The 21,805-nt window shown below is 54.7% G+C and overlaps 3 protein-coding genes across 3 annotated transcripts in view; 1 reads left to right on the forward strand and 2 right to left on the reverse strand.

Moving 5' to 3' along the window:
* FLT3LG (fms related receptor tyrosine kinase 3 ligand) overlaps window positions 1-4,599 on the reverse strand; it is a 17,503-nt gene extending 12,904 nt beyond the window's left edge. The window contains exons 1-2 of the mRNA XM_013063954.2: window positions 4,479-4,599; window positions 3,357-3,419 (exon numbers count right to left, since the gene is read on the reverse strand). Of these exons, the coding sequence (XP_012919408.2) occupies window positions 3,357-3,419; window positions 4,479-4,513 (98 nt within the window). The 5' untranslated portion in view covers window positions 4,514-4,599. The remainder of the gene's footprint in view (window positions 1-3,356; window positions 3,420-4,478) is intronic.
* ALDH16A1 (aldehyde dehydrogenase 16 family member A1) lies at window positions 3,659-16,227 on the reverse strand. The gene is made up of 17 exons (XM_013063952.2): window positions 16,096-16,227; window positions 11,407-11,509; window positions 10,893-11,019; window positions 10,242-10,420; window positions 10,078-10,155; window positions 9,642-9,823; window positions 9,403-9,555; window positions 8,743-8,928; window positions 8,423-8,518; window positions 8,102-8,238; window positions 7,815-7,920; window positions 7,595-7,725; window positions 7,150-7,317; window positions 6,664-6,865; window positions 4,927-5,112; window positions 4,479-4,601; window positions 3,659-3,941 (listed from the first exon to the last, which is right to left on the reverse strand). Exons 1-17 carry the CDS (start codon window positions 16,183-16,185, stop codon window positions 3,780-3,782), a joined length of 2,409 nt encoding a protein of 802 aa, XP_012919406.1. The 5' UTR covers window positions 16,186-16,227; the 3' UTR covers window positions 3,659-3,779.
* On the forward strand, window positions 16,110-21,242 carry PIH1D1 (PIH1 domain containing 1). The gene is made up of 10 exons (XM_004767308.3): window positions 16,110-16,246; window positions 17,127-17,220; window positions 17,582-17,648; window positions 18,220-18,399; window positions 19,442-19,503; window positions 19,591-19,672; window positions 20,098-20,227; window positions 20,440-20,515; window positions 20,868-21,011; window positions 21,115-21,242. Exons 2-10 carry the CDS (start codon window positions 17,131-17,133, stop codon window positions 21,154-21,156), a joined length of 873 nt encoding a protein of 290 aa, XP_004767365.1. The 5' UTR covers window positions 16,110-16,246; window positions 17,127-17,130; the 3' UTR covers window positions 21,157-21,242.
* Window positions 21,243-21,805: the final 563 nt, after the last annotated feature.

Genomic DNA, 21,805 nt, shown 5'->3' on the forward strand with positions numbered 1-21,805 from the left:
GCGAGGGCTCCTCTGGGTCCCCCAGTGTCCTGCGTCCCCTCCACAGATGTACAGATTATGGGTTCCCAGCACAGGCTGGGAGCTTGTTGGATTGCTGGGTCTGACTTTTCTTTGGGTTTACAGCTTTGCCCTGCCAGGGCCAGGCACACAAGAAGACCCAGGAGATAGGTCTCATCACGTCCGGCCTGGCAAGAGTCGCTTCCAACCCTGGCTGGGTCATTGCGGGAGCTTGGCCAGCCCCTTATCCTCGCTAAGCCTCAATTTCTTCAACTCTAAACCGAGGGCTGAGGTGGTAAAAGAAAATATGAAGTCCCCTCCACATCTGTGCGTCTGGGAATCTCTTACTTGGCTGTCCTTCCTTGTCCTTCCTTGCACCCTGCTGGGGGGGGCGGAGAACCTCAGGCACGGTCACGTGACTCATTTTGCTCAGTGAGAGTGAGAGTGAGGACAGTGACAAGCGTCACTTCTGCATGAGATTAACGGGGCAGGGAGTGGATCTTTAATGGCAGAAACCACATTGAATCCGGCCTCCGTCAGCCCAATTCACGTGAATCACGTCAGCAGAGCCTGCGTGGCTCTGATGAACAGAGGGCCCCTGCCACCCACAATGGACAGCTAGTGTGAGCAACCAATGAACTTGTGGTTGACGACCACAGAGGTCTGGGGGTTGTTACTGCAGCAAAGCCTCGCCTGTCCTGTTACACCTGCCATCTCTGCTCCCTGCCCTCTTCACTTCACGTTCAGCCTGGCTTAGCTCCCTTGTTGCACTGAACAGATGCTTCTCGATTATTCATGTGCTTTCAGTCTATCTCCTCTTGGGGTGGGCAGGATACCTGGCCCCGGAGAGGTCCACTGGAACCTCTGATTGTTCCCTTGCATGGCCAAAGGGCCTCTGCAGATATGACTTTGTTAATTATCTTGAGATGGGGAGATTATCACGGGTTGAGTAGGTTGAGTGTCACCACAGACGGATTTGGAAGGGAAGGAGGGAGGCGAGAAGATCACAGTCAGAGTGATGCCATGAGAGAAAGACTCTAGTGGCCACTGTTGGCAATGAGAAGTGATGCAGGGGGTGCCTGGGCAGCTCAGTTAAGCGTCTGCCTTTGCCTCAGGTCATGATCCTAGAGTGCTGGGATCAAGGCCCACAGTGGGGTCCTTGCTCAGTGGGGAGCCCCTGCTTCTCCCTCTGTCCCTGTTACTCTCCATCCCGCTCGTGCTCTCAAATAAATAAATAAATAAATAAATTCCTAAAAAAAAAAAAAAAAAGTGTTAGGCGGTCATGCACCAGGGAAAGTGATTCTCCCTCCCCTTGGGCTCTAGCTAGCAATGCAGTCCTGCTGACACCTTGATTTTCTCTCAATGAGACCCACTTCAGACGTCTGACGTCTAGGACCCTAAGATAATACATTTGTGTTGTTTTACTTAAGCCACGAACTTTGTTACAGCAGTGACAGGAGCCTAATACACCTGTCCCCTGCTAGCACATGGGCTCCTGCGGCCGGTGGTCTCGCCAGCACCTAGAACAGCGCCTCACTCACAGCGAGCGCTCACTGGGTATTTGCTGCCTGATTGGAGTCTGCACAGACTGGGTCCTCCTGCCCACCCCCCCGGACAGAGATGATTGGCTCAGAAGCCGAGGCCTGACCCAAGCTGGCCAATCAGATTTTCTCCCCCTGGAAACAGCGCGGACACTTGCCTGGGATCTGGGCTGGGGGGTTGTGGACCTGGCTGGCGGTCACCTTCTGCTGGTTAAATCAACAGGATTACTAGGAAGGACACTGAGGCAGCCCATGGGATCCTGGGGGGAACTGTCAAACCACAGATGGGAACAAGAGCCTTCCAGGGACTTCCCTCCAGCTCTCTCATTCCTTTCTTTTCCAGACGTCCAGATCCTGGGAGAGGTAATTATTCTGCCCAGCCTTAGTCAGAACCTGACAGGAGGCTGGCTGCCTATTCCCATTTGCCTCATGACAGAATTAACCTCTAACAAGCAGCAAGCATTCACAAAGCATGTCCCGTGTACCCACCAGGTCAATCAGTCTGGTTGGAACTATTAGTCCCATTTTGCAGATGAGGAAACAGGCGCAGAGCAGTGAAGAAGCTTTCCTAAAGTCACATCGCTGTAAGAGGTGACAGAAGAAGACAGGTAGGGACAGAAAACTCCAGAGATGGGACGCCTGGCTGGCTCAGTCAGTGGAGCATTGGACTCTGAATGTCAGGGTCATGGGTTCAAGCCCCATGTTGGGTATAGAGATTATAAAATAAAATGAGGGGCGCCTGGGTGGCTCAGTGGCTTAAGCCGCTGCCTTCTGCTCTGGTCATGATCTCAGGGATCTGGGATCGAGTCCCGCATCAGGCTCTCTGCTCCGCAGGGAGCCTGCTTCCCTCTCTCTCTCTCTGCCTGCCTCTCTGCCTACTTGTGATCTCTGTCTGTCAAATAAATAAATAAAAAATCTTAAAAAAAAATATAAAAGAAAATGAAGCTAGGGGCACAGGCGTGACTCAGTGGGTTAACCTCTGCCTTCAGCTCAGGTCATGATCTCAGGGTCTTGGGACCAAGCCGCGCATCAGACTCTCTGCTCAGCAGGGAGCCTGCTTCGTCCTCTCTCTCTGCCTGCCCCTCTGCCTGCTTGTGATCTCTCTCTGTGTCAAATAAATAAATAAATAAAATCTTAAAAAAAAAAAAAAAGAAAAGAAAAGAAAAGAAAAGAAAGTTAAAGAAAAGAAAAACCCCAGACAGGGTACCTGGGTGGCACATGGTTAACCGACTGCCTTTGGTTCAGGTCATGATCCTGGAGTTCCAGGATCGAGTCCCACATCCGGCTCCCTGCTCAGCAGGGAATCTGTTTCTCCCTCTGAACCTCCCCCTCTCATGCTCTCCCTCAAATAAATGAATAAAATCTTTTCTTAAAAAAAAAATACTATTAAAAAGAAAAAGAAAGAAAGAAAAGCCCCAGAGATCAAAGAGAAAGAAGGAAAAAGAAAAGGAAGAAGGGAAAAAAGACCCCAGAAATCATGTGCCTCCAAGAAAGGACCGGTCCTGGTTCCTGCGTACTTTTGGTTTCTCCAGGACCTGGGGCCCCTCAGATGCATGTCTTGCCCTGTTTTCTGTGGGAGGTCTCTGCAGCCTTCCTGAAAATTCCCTCTTATCCTAAGCTAGCATGAATGGGGTCCTGGCATCCCAAAGAATTCTGAAATGGGCACTGTGCCGGAGCCACTCAGGTGGGTTCATGGGAATGGATGGTTAAAAATTCAGGAATTTTGTCAGCCTGTTTGTTGTTCAGTCATCTGCACGGGAAATCTGACATGGTGGGAGCATGTCCCAGTTCCAACGGGAACCTGCGAGTGTTACTTACCAGGCCTTTATCCTACTCCTGAGAGCCACTGTGCTTTTACTCTGTACCAGCACCCCACGGATCCTGAAACGATGCATTGGCAGAGCAAGTCAAAGAGTGAGAGCCTTAGGATGGCGAAGACCCGGGGGAAAACAAGAGGCCCTGGGGTCCTGTCCAGGGCTTCTCAGAGTTCCCTTTATCTGTTTGACAAACACTGTGTTGTACCAGAGCCAGCCCACTCGGCTGCTGAGTCTCTGAACTCAGATGGCCTCGAACAGACCAGAAGTTGTTACTCCCCCACTTCCTCCCCTCAGAAGCACAGCCAAGGTTGGTTAGAGTTTATTGGAGGACATGGAAGTCCTAATAAAAGAAAGTTCCAGGCTTCTGGTGTCTGTCAGAGTCCATCTCTCCTCTGTCCAAGGTGGAGCGGGAGGCACTCGGGCATCAGTCTCCCATGGGCAGCCACAGGGCCTTGGTCCGTGCTGCCCGCAGCCCCAGCTCTTGGCCTGCCCCCTGGGCCTCCTGATCCCAGGCGCGAGGGCAGCCCCGGTTCACCCACACCGGCTTCAGGTTTCCAGCTGAGGCCCACTCCACAAACTGGGAGCCCTGGCACGAGAAGAGGGGGATCAGGACTTCTGCCAGCTGGGATGCCAAGCAGCTGTGTCTTATTACTGAGGGGCCTGACGGCTTGACCTAGGCTCTGTTTCAACAATGCTCGGTCTGTAGTCCACAGACCTTCCAGATGCTGAGGGAAACAAGGCTGACCTTTGCGGCTAGGGCATTTCCTCCCCATTAACAGCCCACATTGAAAGGAATGGGGCCTGGGTTCTTGGTGACAAGGAGTTCCCCTGTTATCATCAGGAGGGTGGACAGTGGGCCTCTGGTTCTGCTACTAGGGTGTGGTCCTTAGCAACGGGTCGTCCAATGAGATGAAGTTTTTGGGCCCTTGTTGCTATGCTAAGGAGATTCTCTTACTTAGCAACCTGGACTCTAAAAGGGCAGGCAGGACCTCCTAACCCGGTTGCCGAGGAGTCTGTGCTCCCTAGTAACTGGAACTCTAAGGTGGCAATGCCCTGATTCCAGAAAAGGGAGAGGCTGTCGGTGAGGTTCGAGATGGCAAAAAGACAGCAAAGCAAAGGGTACCTTGGCAGATCCAAAGTACCACAGGGCCTGGACATCCTGGTGCAAGGCCAGGCAGCGGGTCAGGTGGTCCCGGTCGCCAGTCACCACATTTACGAGGCCTGCTGGCAATAAGGCGGCCATATCCTAGGGGACAGTAGAGAGGATTGGGCGGGAAGGGAGTCAGAGACCGGGAGGCAATAGACTGGGTGAGGAGTGAGCATCGGGGAGAGCCCTTGGGGCTCCTGGAAGGAACGGGACGCAGGTCATGAGTGGCGAACGCTTGAGGCCTGGACAGAACGGTCCCGGGGTGGATGAGCAATGCAGGCTTGGATGTAGGCTTGGATGGGGGTGGGGTGGGGGTTACCATGGTTACCAAGGGGGTGGGGTGAGTGCAAGACCGGGGCACCTCCCATTCACCTGCTGCCCCAGGGGCTGCTGGGAGCTGCAGCAGGAAATCGGGAAACTGTACCTGACAGACCTCCAGGGCGGGGATGGGACAGGCCCCGCTGGGCACCAGGACCACAGTGTTGCCATGGGCCAGGGCAGCAGCCAGCAGGGACACGAAGGCAAGCAGGGGCCACTCGTCAGGGCAAACAATGGCCAGCACGCCCAGTGGCTCCCGCAGCCGGAGCACCGGGCCTTTCAGCTCTGCCACCTGCGGGGACATGCAGGAGGTCAAGGGCTGGGCACAGGAGCCTCATCGTCTGCCCCATTCCTCCTCTCCCCACCTTTCCTTTTCTGTAACAACGCCTGTGATGATTCATTGGGTAAAAGTGCAGAGCCGACTGGAGCCAGGCTGTGGGCTCTACCACTCACCAGCTGTGTGATCTCGGGGGAGTTACTTAACCTCTCCTGGCCTCAGTGCCCCATCTTTCAAATGAGCCAAATGGTACTTCCCTCAGAGGTTTGTTGTTGAAATGAAATAAATTGTGTGCAGAGAGCTCAGAACCTGGCCCGTGGGTTTGTTTCTATGTGCATGTGTATAATTTTTTTAAAACTTTATTGAATATAATTGACATTCACTAAACTGCATGCATTTTAAAGGTCATAATTTGTTATTTTTTCTTTTCTTTTTTTTTTTTGAGTAACTTTATGCCCAACATGGGGCTTGAGCTCATGACCCTGAGATCAAGTTTTATACTCTACCAACTGAGCCTGCCAGATGCCCTCAAATCGCTTGAAACCATCACTACAATCAAGATAATGGACTTCACTCCCCCAAACCTCCCTGTGCCCCTTAGTGATCCTTTTCACCTGACTCCACCTGAACCCTCTCCCTCCTCAACCACCCCTCTGCTTCTGCTCACTACAGTTTGTCTTTTCTAGAATTTTCTAGATACAGAATTATATAGGCTGCACTGTTTCTAATTTGGCTTCTTTCACTCCTCAGGGTCCCTTTGAGATTCACCCACAGGACGCTGAGCAGGGTCCCGCTGTTACGGGTGAGACACGCTTTGTTCGTTAACCTCCCAAGGGACGTTTGGATTACTCCCACTTTTTGTTTTATTTATTATATTTATTTATTTGTTTTAAAAATAAACTCCAGGTGCCTGGGTGGCTCAGTGTGTTGAGGCCTCTGCCTTCAGCCCAGATCACGATCCCAGGGTCCTGGGATCGAGTCCCGTATCCGGCTCTCTGCTCAGCGGGGAGCCTGCTTCCCTTCCTCTCTCTCTGCCTGCCTCTCTGCCTATTTGTGATCTCTGTCTGTCAAATAAATAAATAAAATCTTTAAAAGAAATAAAAATAAAAATAAATAAATAAAAATAAACCCCATGCCCAAAGAGTGGCTCAAACTCACTCCCCCTGAGATCAAGAGTCACGTGCGGTATGGACGGGCTGGGCATGAGACCGTTTCCAGTCCTCAGCTATTAGGAATAATGTCATTATAAAATTGGGGCATAAATCCCATATGGATACATGTTTTCACTGTTCTCAGATTAAAACCTAGGAGTTAGGGGTACCTGGGTGGCTCTGTTGGGCTTTCAACTCTTGGTTTCGGCTCAAATCATGACCTCAGGGTCGTGAGATCGAGCCTCCTGTTGGGCTCCTCGCTCAGTGCAGAGCCTGCTTGAGGGTCTCCCTCCCTCTGCCCTCCCGCTCGTGCTCTCTCGCTGTCTTCCCGCAAGTCCAGCTCACTCCCAGATCCTTGCTCTGACTCCCACCCCAAGCTGCCCTCGCTGTCTGCCGGCTCACACGACCCTCTCACCTGCAACACATGGCCCTGGGCCTGGGCACGGGCGCCCCAGGCCCGGAGCTGCCTGGCGCTCAGCTTCACCTCCGCCTGGGCGTCCTTGAGCGTCACGCCATGCCTCTCCAGCCTCGAGGTGAGGGCAGACTCCCGGCGCTCCAGGGCAGCTGCGAGGGCCCACAGCAGGGTCGCCTGGGTCCCTGGCGACTGGCCTACCCAGCTGGGGGGAAGGGGACACAGTGCAAATTAGGGTCAGCTTTCTGGTCCTGGATCCTTCCAGATATCCCTCCTCTGTCCACAGTCCTGATGATGGGGCTCCAGGCCCCATAGCCTCATCTGCCTGCGGAGGGGAGTGAGGGCCATGACCCGTATCCTGTCAGCCTTGGGAGCTTGGACCTCACAGCCCACCAGTTCCAGACCCCATACGCCCGCAGCCCTTGGGGGTCTCAAACCACTCTTTCTAACGCCCCATTACCTCTGGGTTCTCCCACGTGACTTCCTTACCCAGGGGCAGCCTGGTGAGCAGCCTCCACAGCCCCTCGGACATCCTTGGCTCCGCCCTCAGCCACGTAGCTATGGAGATTGCCTTGCAAATCCTGGATGGGTCTGGAGCTCCGGGACCCCGGAGCTTGGAAACGGCCGCCAATGAAGAGCCCATAGGGGGCTGCCGGGCTGGAGGAGGGTGAGGCGTGGGTGTGGGTCCTGGGGTCACGTCTCCTCAGATCCCATGCTCCACCCCGCTGTGCCTCTGGGAGAGCACAGTCCTTCATTCAGCAGAATGGGGACTCTCCTTAGAAGAGGGAGTCAGAGTGGAGCCACACACGGGGACCCCTCAAGACAGCTCTAATGAACCCCCGGCTCCAGCCCACGAGGAGCCAGCCCCAACCTCCCGTCTCCCCTTCCCCACCCCGGGGGGATTCTGGGAGTTGCAGCCCCTGAGACAGCTCACCTGGGTCCTGTTTCAGTCCCTGCTGGCAGGGTGGAGGGGACAGAGAGGCCAAAGGTGTCATAGTTCAGATTCTCAGAAAAGTAAGACAGCCGGGCGGGGGTTCCTGAGGGCCGCAGATACTCATACAGACCCTGGGGGAGAGGCAGTGTCAGAAGGATGCAGGAGAGGGCGTGCAGTGGCTGAAGGGGGTGACGATGGGGCGGAGGAGGGGCGCACTCACGTCGGGGCCCCCGTGCCAGGAAGACCCACTCTCCTTGCAGCCGCCTGCGGGCACCTGAGTGTTTCGCAGGCCGTGGGCATTGATCCAGACGGTGCCCATCTGGAGCCTGTGGGGAGAGAGGGGGATGGGAGCAAGAGTGGAAGGTGGCGGGGGGCCTGGAGTCAGGGAGGAGGGGCGGGCAGAACTCCAGAGAGAGGGGATAGAGACCTCAAGACTGAGAAAAAAAAGCAGAAGCTGGGCGCCCCCCAACAGGCTGCCCCCTGTGGCCCCCACAGGTGCCGACTGACCCCCAGCCCAGCTCCAGGGCCTGCCCTAGTCTCTCGCTCCACACACTGGCACTGGCTCCTCGGGGCGTCCCGTTGGCCACAGCCAGGGCCTCCTTAGCTGTGCGGAATGGGGAGGCCACGACCACGGGCCAGGGCACCTGGAAGGGTTGAGGATGGAGCTCAGGGGGCCCGGCCAGCTTCTCTCCCCAACATCCATTAGGGGAGCAGCTTCCAACCGTAAGCAGCCCTCGGACCCAGACCCAGGGGTCACCCCACGGGGGCCTCGGCAGGCGGAGTCTTGCTGCTCAGGTCTGGCCGCAGGTGGGGCCTTGGAGGGCTCACCTCTGCCTGTGTACACGGGGAAGCTGGGGGTAGGTCAGAGACCAAAGTCGGGGGGAAGAACGGGCTGTCTGAAGGCACATCTCCAGCCTGGAACACCTGAAGAGAAGCAGATCAACAAGTTCACTTCTGGCGCCTCCTCCCTCAGATCTGGGAGTCCAGACCTCTAGCCCCTCCTCCCTCAGACCCAGGAGTCCTTGCCCCTTGCCACTCTTCCCTTAGACCTGGGAGTCCTCGTCCCAGCCCCTCCTCCCTCAGACCCAGGGGTCAGGTCTCCAGGTCCCTCCTCCCCTGGCATCCTGGAGTCTGTGCCCCTTGCTCACCTGTGCGCCCTGACTTTGGGCCTCATGCACATAGCGCTGGGCCAGGTCATGTGCAGCCACCCCTCGAGCCCCCATGTCCACGGCCCCATCCAGTCCTCGACCACCCCGAAGCCGGGCCATCCGCTCCTGGAGCCGCCTCATCGTCTCGTCCCACACAGACTCCTGGATGAGGAGCCTGAGTCCCCCCTGCGAGGGAAAGGGATGTCAGGGAGGGCAAAGCAGGGCCCACCTTTAGGGGACAGTCCCCCACAGAGGGTCGAGCCTTGCTCCCCCCACAGAGGAGTGTCAGGGAGGAGTGACTGGGGAGCCTAGACACTCACCAAGGCGCCACAGTCAGGGAGGGGGGCAAGTTACAGAAGAGGGTGACTCAGAGTGAAGACAAAGGTTGGAAAACTAGGGACATGCACACTCAGAAAAGTGCAGAGAACCTCTAAGAACAAGAGACATGAGCCCCTGCAGAAACAGGAGGGCCGGGACAGGGAGATCCAGGAATCTGAGGCGAAGAGGAGCCCTGTGTTCCTCTTGTGCTGACACAGAGAGAGAACGTGCGACCCAAAACACTGAAAATTACAACTGGTGGAGAGACAAGAGCCCCTGAGGTCTGGAGATGGACAGGCATGACCCCCAGGACTCAGGGGAACCTGAGCACATGGGCCTTACTGCATTGCGGTCGGACCAGGCCGCATCCACGACACCCTCCACAGCCGAGTCCACATCTGCCGCCTCCGTCAGCACCAGCAGCGACTCGGCCCCCAGGGCCAGGCCCAGCTCAGCACCCCTGCCTGCCAGGCTCCGCCGAAGGGCACGTCCTTCCTGCAGGATCCCCACCGAATTCAGCTGAGGGAGGGGCCTTCCGGCCTCCCAGCCACGTCCTGTCCCCCTCCCAGCACCGAAGATACCTCGACGGTTCCACAGAAGGTCACCTTCTGGACTCTAGGCTGGGAGGCTAGGACGGGGCCCAGGGAGGCAGGGCCACTGACCACATTGAGGATTCCTGGGAATGAGTCTAGCTCCCCTGCCAGCTGGGCCAGGAGGAGGGGTGTCGGGGAGGCTGGTGGCACGAGGACCACTACAGTACAACCTGGAAAAGGTGGGTAGCTCAAAAACCCTGGAGTCTGGGCCCCCAGTGCCTCCTTCCTCAGACCCTAGAGTCTGGGGCTCCAGCCCCTCTTCCCTCAGACCCTGGAGTCTGGGCCCCCAGCTCAGACCCAGGAGTCTGGGCCACCAGCCCTCCTCCCTCAGACCCAGCAGTCCAGGCCCTCAGTCCCCTGCTCCCTCAGACCCAGGGGTCCAGGCCCCCAGCCCCTCCTCCTTCAGATCCAGCCCATTAATTACCCACAGCCAGGGCTGGGCAAATCCTCCACATCATCTCAAGGAAGGAGAATGTAGGTGGCAAGATGAGACCAATCACTCCTGTAAGAATAAATAAGGGGACTGGGGCAGGTACTGCTAGGTCATGGGGGAGAAAGGGGCTGGGGGCCAGGACTCCTGCTTCTCACCCATGGGTTCCCAGCCTGCCAGCACCTCCTCCTGGGTGGACGCCTGGATGGCATGGTACTGGAGCAGCTGCTGGGCCAGTGGGACATCCCCGTCTCGAACCTCTCGAATGGCTCGCCCAGAAACCAGGGACTCCAGGGTCCATAGCAGCCTCTGGTGTTTCTGGATCATTTTGGCCAGCCTGCAGAGAAAGCCGGGGACAGTCATTTCCCTCTGCCCCTCAGTCACACAGTCCTGGAACACCCCCTGTGTACTTGGACTATAATCCCTATGATCTCCTGGGGGCATCCCTATCATTTGCCAGGGGTGGAAATGTAGTCTGAGCAATTGTTCTCTTAGAAAGTGCAAACTTTGTCTCTAGTTGCCCCAAATAAGAGAAAATGGAAAATGGGCATTGGGGTGGGGAAAATGGGAGGCTCAGTGAGCCCTGGGGCTATTCTGGAGAACAGAGCTTTCTCATATTAGCCCTGGTGTATGGGATGTTTTAGCTGCTAGAGGCTTGAGGGCGTGGAGCCCACAGGAGCCTTAGCATGCAAGTAATTCAGCAAGCTAGAGCTCTCGGGAAAGAGAGTCTCTGTTCCCACAGTCTCAGGTAGATGCTGGGGGATGGAGTCCTTCCCCACGTCCCGAGACCCACGCCTCAGCTGCGTCACCTGACTAGGTGCTGGGCCCGAGAGGCTCCAGGGAGTCCGCTCCAGGTATCAAACGCAGTCCCTGCTGCCTCCACAGCTGCCACCACATCTTCAGCCTGTGCCTGGAGGCAACTGGCCAAGCTCTCTCCTAGGGAGATGAATGGAGGGATCTCAGATGGGAAGAGTGGGGGAGCCCGTGTAGAGCTGGAGGGGGCTGAGATTTCCAGAGCCCGGGCGCACCCCAAGGCAGGAAATCTAGTCCCCAGTTCTGTGATGACTCTGTTGGTCATTGCTCTGACTGTCTCCAGTAATCAAGGAAGGGATCTTAGTAGAGAGTGACTTCAAGAAGCATCCACACGGGCTTGGAGCAGTAATTAGGATGACCATGACCAGAAAGAGCCAGAAATCTTGGCTTTCCCCCACTGGCTATACCCTGCCCTCAGAGCCCTGAGCAAAGGGAATGGGGCATTGTTGTCGGTCCAGCTGGGGGTGTAGATGCCTCTCCCTCCCATAGCAGCTGGGGGACACCTCATACCTGTGATGGGATCCTGGCAAGGCACTGAGTTCCTGTGTTCTGGCTTCAACCACTTCCCGTTTACATAGTGACCCAAGTGTCGGTCCTGGGTGTCCAGCCAGGCCTGTGGGAGATGAAGACAGTTTGGAATGGGGTCTGGAGGCAGCTGGGGGAGCTCCATCCCTGCCTAGAATCCTCTGGGAGAGGACACCTGCACCCCTCTGCCCCCCTGCTCATTCTTTTCCTGTGTAGAAGGAAAATAATCCCTAAACATAAGATACATTATAACCAAAAACTCATCATGTTAAGAATTGTAAAGGATACAGTTCAGCAGCATTTAGGACATGCCACCATCACCAGGATCTCCTTCTAGAATACTTCCAACCCCTTGCAAGGAAACTTTGTTCACACTGGGCAGTCACTCTTCCCTCCCCCTGTCCCTAGCTTCTGGCTACCACTGATCTGCTTCCTGTTTCTGTGGATTTGCCGACTCTGGATATCTCACAGAAAAGGAACCTTACAATCTGTGACTTTTTTTGCCTGGCTTTTTTCATCCAACACCCTGTTTTTAGGGGCATCTGGCTGCTTGGTCCATTAAGCATCAGACTCTTGATTTTGGCTCAGGTCATGATCTCAGCATCATGAGATCGAGCCCTGCACTGGGCTTCGTGCTGGACATGGAGCCTGCTTGAGATTCTCTCCCTCAGTCTCTCCCCATCTTCTCTCCCTTTTTAACAACAACAACAACAACAAACTTATTTTTTTTTTTACACGCCTATACAATATTCCATTGTCTGGATAAGCCACATTTTGTTTCTCCATTTATCACCAGTGGATGCGGGTTCGATCTGTCTCTGCCTTCTAGTTATTGTGAATAGCGCTGCTTGGAACATGCACACACGAGTTTTTGTTCCATCACCTGACTTTACTTCTTCTAGGCATGTGGACCCAGGAGGATCACAGGTCAACTCCACGAGTAACTTATGGAGGAGCCCAGCAAGCTGTTTCATGTTCTCACCAGAGATATACGAGGGCTGGCCTACTGACTTTGCTTTTTTTTTTTTTTTTAAAGATTTTTCTTTTTTAAAATTCACTGGACAGAGAGAGAGAGCATGCGAGCCAGCACAGGTGTGAAAGCTGGAAAGAGGAGGGAAGAGCAGAGGAAGAGGGAGAAGCAGACTCTCTGTTGAGCAGGGACCCATAACTGGGGCTCGATCCCAGGACCCTGGGATCGACCTGAGCTGAAGGCAGTCGCTTAAGCCACTGAGCCACCCAGCCGCCCCTGTCCTATTGACTTTGAAATGTGGCTTAATAAAACCCTTTCTCCTCCATGGAGAAACGACCTGGGCGAGCTTCCTGTTTCTCAGGAATCCTAAGATAATTCCACAGCATCACCAGGCAACAATGACTCCTGAAGGATCCACCACACCTGCCTGGGAAAACTGGGAACACTCCATAGAAATCCAACAGGAGGCCCGAGCACTGGGGCTTTCTGGAGCACCCTACGTTCCTGAGATTGGGCACAAACCTTGTCACAACCCTGGAGGCAATGCCCGTGGCACTGTTATCAGGCAGTAACGGGTTCTATTTGGAAGGCGGGGTGGCTAAGCCAGGTGGCTCCTGCACCCAGCGGCCATCACTTCAAGGGGCAGCTCAGACCCCCGCTGTAGACACAGGCTTACCAGGTGCAATTTATTTGGCTGCGATGTGTCTACCTGAGCCCAGGGCAGAGCGGAGAGGCACTACAAACGGTACAGTGTGGTGTGGAGTCTCTGGGGCTAGGAGACTGAATCTTGGCTCTAGTATTTATTGTTCAACGTCAGCCGGGGTGTAATAGTACTTTGGCCATCTGGAAAATGGGGATAAGCACAGCCCCTTGCTACTTCAAGGGGCTGTGGCAAGGATTAATTAAATGCATCAATGCACATCAGACACTCAGAGCAGTGCTAGGTAGGATTTCCTCTTAATCTCACTGCACCTCGCCTTCCATATCTGCACCATGTTTCTCTCCCTGGTCCTGCCTTCCCTAGATCCTGGCGAAATCCCAGACCTGCTTTCCACTCTTTCCTTCTACAACTGCTCTCTTCTTCTTAGCATCCCAAAGCCACATTCTCCCGATTTTCCTCTTACCCTGCCAACTGGCCCTTCTGCTTTTTCTCTGAAGTCAAAGGGTGAGTCAGAAGTTTCCCACTCAAATACCCCCAGGGAAAGACACATTTTGGAAATAGTTGGAGGTGCACGAACATGAGCTGGGCATTGGATGATATTAAGCAATGAGCGCTGGGATGCCTGGGAGGCTCAGGTCATGATCTCAGGGTCCCGGGGTCAAGTCCCACCTCAGGCTCCTTTCTCGAAGTTGAGCCTGCTGCTCCCCCTGCTTGTGCTCTCTCTTTTCTGACAAATAAATACAATCTTAAAAGGAAAAAAAAAAAAGTGACTGCTAATGTGAAGTGTGAAAAATGGCTAGGTGGGGTTGCCTGGGTAGCTCAGTCGCTGAAGTGTCTGACTCTTGATTTTGGCTCAGGGTTGTGAGATTGAGCCCCCTTCTTGGGCTCTGTGCTGGGCGTGGAGACTGCTTAAGATTCTGCTGCCCCTCCCCCTGCTTGCACGCTTGCTGGAGTGCTCTTGCTCTCTCTCTTTAAAAAAAAAAAAAAAAAAAAAAAAACTTAAAATGGCTAGGTGATTATGTTACAAAACTAGTCTTTATCTGTTAGAAATGAGAATTCAAATATTTCTTGGAAGCTAACAGGACATCGGGGATTTAAATCGTTCCAGAAAAAAGAGAAAACAAAAGAATGCAACACTGGACTACATGTCTGGCAATTCCTGAAGCTGAGGGATAGGTAAGTAGCAGTATTAAGTATTCTGTGGAAGTTTGCAATCTCCACCCCACCCCACCAACCACCGTTCCCCGCCCAAGAAAAACAAAACCATAAAAGAATGTCCACAGGGCCCTGGGAAGTCATGTTAGTGTGAGGGGCTGGTGGAGATAGGGAACTCATAACTTGTCTAAAGAGAAAGTCACTATTGAATCCAGATGATTTTTGTCAGGGAATGTGAGCCAAACATTGCCAAATTTGGGTTTTTATTTTCAAAAGAAGCTGGACTCCTCCTGGATGTTTACAGGGAATGAGTTGACCACTAATTCACATTTTCAAAAATAAAATGCGGGCCAAAAAAACAGTTTGTTGGTTGACTCTGGCTCACACATTGGAAGGTTGAGACTTTTGCTTGGGAGGCGGTGGGGGAACCATGGGCTGTGCAATCCTAGGGCTTAGGTTCAAATCTCAGCTTCGCCTCTTTTAAACTGTGTTAACAGTGGGCAAATTACATACCCTTTATGCCTCCCTGTGCTATGGCTAAAATAATGACAATAATCCCCTCTCACAGCTGTTCTGGGGATTAAATTAGATCACACTAAGCACAGAGGCTGGCACAGAGAGCTCCCAGTGAATATAAACTATGATTACTATTATTGCTATGATTACTATTAGCTATTATTGCTATTTCAGTATATTCCATCTCTAGCCAAGCTCCAAGTGTGGGAATGCTCTGTCCTCTGATCCAGATCCTCACTCCCTCAGTTCAACTATCTTTCCACATTGATGACTCCCAGGTCCCTGTCTCCAGACCTGAAGGCTTGGGCCCAAGTAGCATTTGATGCCTTCACAAGGCCAAGGCTGTCCAGGGTCCCTCACACCCTCACCATGTGATAACCAAGCTCAGGCCTATCCGCGAAGCCCCAGTCCTCCTGGGTTCACCACTAGTGGTGGTGGTGGTGAGGGATGGGGGAGACACGACGACAGAGACAGCCAAACCCGAGACACTGCCTTGCCCTCTTAACTCCTGACACTGGTCCTCCTGTATCTCTGCCTCATCCCCTCCTATCTATCTATCCACTTCCACAACCCGCTCCAGGCTCTGGCCTCATCTTCCACTTGGACCACTGTCTCAGCCTAAGCTTCGCATTCCGGGGTGCTAGAGACCCTGTGGGATGAGGAGAGCCCATGAGAGGAGTTCTGAGGAGCCTGGATAATTATAGAATATGCGAGGCACCCACAGGAACCACAAGAGGTTCTGGGGGACCCCGAGGGATCCCAGGAGGACTTGAAGGGACGCTTTAGAATCATGGGAGCCCCACGAGGGTATTCTGAGGGGCTGTAAGAGATTACAGTTAAGTTCTGAGGTATCCTGGGGTTCCCAGGATACTAGGAGCTCCGCAGTGATTGATGGGGTCCCTGAGAAATTACGGGGGACCCACAGGAGGTCGGCGGGGTGGGGCTCAGAGAGCCACGCAAGCCACAGGATGTTCTGAGGAATCACGGGAAGTCCATGGAGATTCTGGGGGTCCTTGAAAGATCAGGGGTGCCCTACAGGAATTCCGAGTCCCTGGGATTCAACGGAGGTCCGGGAAGGGGAGGCTGAAGAATCACAGGAGGCCCTTTGGGGGCTCTGACGCATCGGGGAAACACTGCCGCAGAGCGGAGGTACGAGACCGGCTCCAAAACAAGAGAAAAGACTCAAGGGTTAAGAGGCAGCAGCCGCAAAGGCTCAAGGGAATGCCCTTCAAGGGTGGGTCCTAAGGAGTAGCCAGAGTCACGGGAACCGAGAAGGGCGGACCTGCCGCGGTGGATCACGGGAGTCCGCGCGCCAAACAAGACCTGGAGGCCTGGGGAGGGGGATGGGCAACAACGAACGGCAGGCCCTCACCAGTGCGCATGCGTGGCTCTCAGGCGCCGGTCCGTACTCCAGCGTGGCGAAGATCTCTCGGGCGCTGGGCCTTGCACGCGTAGCAGCCATCACCCTCCCGGGCCGCTTTCCACCAAGAAGTGCCGGGCGCTCTACCCAGAGGAACCTTGAGGTCGAAGGGCGGCACCGCCCCCTCTAGTCCAGGGGGCGGGACTACGGGAGATAGAGCGTAACCCCGCCTTAGACCCAGTGGCCCCGCCCACACGCTCCAGCTGGCAAAGTGGTTTGGAGCATGCGCAATCCTCAGCGAGGCGGGGTTGGGGACGGGGACAGGACAAAAAATGTGTGTCTTGCAAATAGGAAGGCTCCAGATTTAGAAGCGTGGCCGTATTTGTGTATCTCCTTTCCACCCTGTTCATTCTGAGGGCAAGGAGTTCAGCTTTTAGTCCGAAGTAAATTTACTAGAGAATCGACTCTGGGACGAAGCGATAGTTTAGAGGTCAGAAGGGAGTCTTTTAGGATGGACGTTTAAATTAAGGTTTTGAGTGTGCCGGTCTGGACTGCCCACCCAGAAGCTTGGCCAGATGTAGTCGGGAAAGAGGAGAGTTACCGCTTTAATCGACCCAGGAAGTGTAGCATTCAGAAATTAGGTTCAGGGTTTAAAGTTTTGATTGGTTGGAGTGAGAGGCGTGGCTCCAGCCTTAGACTATGATTGGCCGGAACGTAGTGGGCTTCCGGGATTGGTGTCTGAGCGTTTGAGGGGGACGGAAGCCTGGTCGGCTGAAGTTCTTAGTTACAGAGGCTGGGAGTGTGGCTGTCGTATACACGTTCGGCACATAGGGCTTAGAGAGCATCTAGAACTGTTGTCTCCAGCAGATTGGACAGCCGTGTCTGGCATGAGTGGAATTGTCTCAAGCCCAGATTCTTAGATTTCATACAGAATAGTGGGTGTCGGGCAGCAGGCCACGGAGTTCTGATCCTGGCCAGGGTCCCTCCCCGCCCCCGCCCCGCGCACGTCGGTGTTGCTGAGGACGCCTAGGTCTCTTCTTCAGGGCCATGGCGGACTCGAAGCTGCTGGTGCCGGAGCTAAGCGAGGCAGAGAAGATGGGCGCTGAGACCGCGCGTTTCGAGAAGCTGCTGCTGCAGGTGAGGACTGACCGACTCCATGGTTCCTGGGTATTCGGGGGATTTGTGTGTGTGTGTGTGTACGCGCGTGTTCACGCACACGTGTATGTGCACACCCGAGGGTGCTCAGGGATGGGACTACATTCCCAGAACGCACTACATGGAATTGTAGTTGCTTAACTCCCAAGTTTTCCAGGCTCTGGAAGAAATGCAAGTGGGGTTGGGGTTGTTTTTAGCGGTCCTCAAAGGAGGAGCGGGACATAGTATGTCCTATTCTGTGTACATCTCATATGCATAAAATTTCTCGACAAACCTTTGAAGAACAAAGGAGGGTCTGATGGCCCAGACGCCAGCATGAAGGTGGTTGTTTTCCTTCACACAGGCCTCCAAGGAGCTCCAGCAGGCCCAGACAAACAGACCAGAATCTACACAGATCCAACCACAACCTGGTGAGAAAGGCAGAAACCCAGAGAGAGGGGGATAGAGTTGCAAAGAGAGTGGACAGGGGCTAGGGGTATGGGACACAGAGATAGGAGGCAGGAGAGAGGCACAATAATGGGAGTACACAGGCCTTGGCGGGGGTTGTGACAGAGATCCAGAGAGAGCAGGGAAGGGACTAAGATCTAAAGAGAGGAGGAGGACAGGCATGACTAGGGGGAGAGAGACTCAAAGATAGAGAGTTACAGAGGGGGCGCCTGGGTGGCTCAGTTGTTAGGCACCTGTCTTCTGCTAGGGTGATGGTTCCGGGGTCCTGTGAGCGGGCCCCGCATCGGGCTCCCTGCTCAGTGGGAAGCCTGCTTCTCCCTCTCCCACTCCCCCTGCTTGTGTTCCCTCAAATAATAAATGAAGATAGAGAGTTACAGATCCCATGGGTGGGGCGGGGAGCAGATTCAGAAAGCAGAGGACTGATCAAGAGAAGGGGACAAAGAGGGGACAGATCAACAGAGACTGAGGAGGGAATGAATGGAAACCCAGATGTATGCAGAGGCACACACCTCAGGACAAACCTACTTCCACCAGGTTTCTGCATAAAGACCAACTCCTCCGAAGGGAAGGTGTTCATCAACATCTGTCACTCCCCTTCCATCCCTCCTCCGGCCGACATGACAGAGGATGAGCTGCTTCAAATGCTGGAGGAAGACCAAGCTGGGTTTCGCATCCCCATGAGTCTGGGAGAGCCTCATGCTGAACTGGATGCAAGTCAGTGCTCTTGGAGGACCCAGGGATCTAGCTCCCTGGGTCCTTTCTTCCCAAGGATCCAAGATCCAGGGCTTGGGACCCTCCTCCCTTAGGACCCAGAAATCTGGCTCTCCTGACCTTATCCTTTTCTCTGTGATATATGCCTAGCCTCCTGGGCCTCCACTACTTGCTACACGGGGTGGTCCTGATCCTGCCCGCCTGGCTAGGCTGGCCCTTCTCCCTGCCCTACCCCATGGTGAGGGAGCTGGGCAGGTGTCCTCATTAGCTGGCCGGACCAGCTCTCACTCTTGTTCCTGTTTCCTTCCTCACCCTTCTCCCTGTGTCTCTATCTCTCAGCCTTGTCTCACCTGTCTCTGTTGAGTTTCTTTCTCTATATGCTTGTCTTTCAAATCACATATGTTCCCCTGAAGCCTCCTGGACCACGTTTTGGGCAGTGCCCTGGGGAGGAGGGACTGATAACCCAGAACTTGCCCTTGAGACACTACTAGTCTTAGGCGACGGTGGTAGAGACAGATGCGATTGCAATATGGTATGATTTGTGCTGCTCTGGCAGGGGTGGGGGGGTGGGGGGGAAACCTTCTTGGAGGAGGAGGTGTCAGATCTAAGATGTCAAGGAACTGGAGGAGTTCATCGGGCCAAGACAGAGAAGAGGGTTCTAGGCAGAGGGGAGAGAGGAGTCCAGAAGCTGGAGAGTGATTGAATTGGATTGATTGGTTCGGTCAGTCATCAGGAGAGACTGGAAGAAATTTAAACGGATCAGGTCCCCAACAGAGAAGTGAGCTTCTCTCCAGGTGGGAGGAGCAGACCATACAGGGTCTCCAGTGCCACGCGGAAGGACACGTACCTTCGTCTTGGGGCTGGGGAGCTTTGCAAGGGCTGTGTGCAGGGAAGGGGCAAGGTCAACGCTGGGATGTGGTGGGAAAAGACACGAGGGAAAGAGACGAGGGTGGTGCGAGTCTTGAGCCATTACTTTCTAATTGTCTCCGGGTCTCTCTGGTTCTTGCGGCTGCTGGCCTTTATTGGTTTTGCCTTGTCCCCACAGAAGGCCAGGGTTGTACCGCCTACGACGTAGCCGTCAACAGCGACTTCTACCGGAGGATGCAGGTTGGGGGCGGGGCTGCGGGTGAGGCCTGGGCCGGGGCCTCTCCCTCCACCCGGAGCCCTTCCGCAGTCTCCCTCTCTTACTCCTAGAACAGCGATTTCTTGCGAGAGCTTGTAGTCACCATCGCCAGGGAGGGCCTTGAGGACAAATACAGTCTGCAACTGAATCCAGGTGAGGGGCGGGGCCTGGGCCAGCTGGGACTAGAGGGGCGGCAGCAGCTTGGGGACAGCCCTTGGGAATGGTGGAGCTAGTGTGGGCAGGGATTTCCTTGGTCCCTAGGCTGTTGATTACAAGGAGAAGGCGGGGCTTCCCGAGGTTGGGGGCGGGGCAGGGGCGGGTCGTATCAAGAAACCAGATGAAGGGCGGGAGTCTGGATAGCCAAGGGGTGGAGCCAGTTGCATCTCTGGGCGACAGATTGCAAAACAGGTTGGCTAAAGTGGGCCTATTTCCTAAAGCCAAGCTTGGGGGTGTGGCTGGATCCCCGGCTTCCTCCGAGGGGCGGAACCTTTCCCCTGAGGCTCTTGCTGTCATGACTCCTAAGGAAGCAACGGGAATCCCAACCCTACCACCTTTGACCCCGAGCTTCCTACCCGCAGAGTGGCGCATGCTGAAGAATCGGCCTTTCCTGGGCTCCATCTCCCAGCAAAATATCCGCTCCCAGCAGCGTCCTCGGATCCAGGAGCTGGGAAACCCGTACACCCCTGACTCCCTGAGACCCGAGGAAGGGTGGGCCTTCGATGGGTTCTTTCTGTCACGTCTCTCCCTCCCCATAGGAAGCAGTGTCCTGGGGGCTCTAGGAACCCAGAGAGGGGAGAAGCAGCACTCCCACCCAGAAGGCTCCCTGAGGCAGTAGGGCTCAGAGGCGGGAGAAAGGGAAGGATGAGCCCTGGCGAGGACCTGGTAGGTGCTCCTCAGTTTGGGGTTTTGTTCTTTCCCAGCCCGGAGAAGCCACACCTGAGCCTTTGGCTGGAAGCCCCTGACCTCCTCTTGGCTGAAATTGACCTCCCCCGACTGGTGAGTGCACGCTTGACCAGAACCAGAGAAAGGTCTGGAAGGGTTAGGATCTCTGAGGGGGACTGAGCGGGGCTCGTTGCCAGACCTGTGGGAGCCTGGTTAGCACTGCCCCCTGAGTATAGCTGCCTGCCGTGGGTCCTTCAGGCCCACTTTGGGAGCCATCCTGAGGGTGCTCTGGTCATTGTAAGTGCTCAGTCACGGGGACTTGTAATTATGGTCTCTCATCTTTTTCCTGGAAGGCAAGACCCTTTTCATATGGTATCCCAACACAGGAACCTTTTCTCCCTGGTCCCCGTGATTATTGCCCTGTTGCTGGGAAGGGAAGGGTGAGCTTATTTCTCTCTATTCCCAGGACGGAGCTCTGGGGCTGTCACTGGAGATTGGGGAGAACCGCCTGGTGATGGGGGGCCCCCAGCAGCTGTACCATCTGGATGCCTATATCCCCCTGCAGATCAACTCCGAGGAGAGCAAGGCAGCCTTCCATCGGAAAAGAAAGGTACCTGGGGATATGGGGGAAGTGTGCAGGGAGTTGGGGCACTCTGGGGGGCCAGAACTCTTTGTCCTGAATACTTATTCTGTTTTTTCCTGTCTCTCCTCAGCAACTGATGGTGGCGATGCCCCTTCTGTCAGTGGCTTCTTGATTGGATTTCTTCTTTCTGTGCTTCCAAGTGGAGGAAGAGGCTGGTGGGGGGCTTCTCTGAAATTGAAATAAAAGATTTTTGCCTTTGTTCTGTGTCTGGCTAGGAGTACATGAGGAATGGGAGGGAAGAGGGACATTGGACTGGGTCCTAGAGTCACAGAGAAGTCACTGCCCCAGCTGTGGCCTCAGCCTCTCCCTCTCCAGATCCTCTCCCCGGGCTCCTGGTCTCCAGTCTCTCCCCTCTTATCCCACAAGGTCCCATAGCTGACCCTCCCTTCTCTTTTTCAGATCCCCTCCTTGGCTCCCTAGTGCCCCAGGAGAAGGTCCCAGACCCTCAGCCTAGCACCCCAGGCATGTTTGGTGTGGCCCCCTTGTCGCTTCTTTTTTCTTTTTTATTAGAGCACAAGCAGAAGGAGGACTAGAGGGACTCCCTGCTGAGCAGGGAACCCAATGTGAGGCTCTGTCCCAAGACCCCACAATCATGACCTGAGCCAAAGGCAGATGCCCCTATGCCTCATTTTATTCCCGTCCTTACTCTCAGTCTGTTTCCTCCAGTAAAACCCAGGAAGTGTCTAATTGTCTTGCCCTCCCAGGGGACCTTTCCTGAGTCCGCTGGTCATCTGATGTGTGCCATCATCTCTAGCCTCTCT

The sequence above is a fragment of the Mustela putorius genome, unplaced genomic scaffold (genome assembly GCF_011764305.1).
Source record: "Mustela putorius furo isolate JIRA1106 unplaced genomic scaffold, ASM1176430v1.1 tig00000196_pilon_pilon_pilon, whole genome shotgun sequence".
Taxonomy (NCBI): domain Eukaryota; kingdom Metazoa; phylum Chordata; class Mammalia; order Carnivora; family Mustelidae; genus Mustela; species Mustela putorius.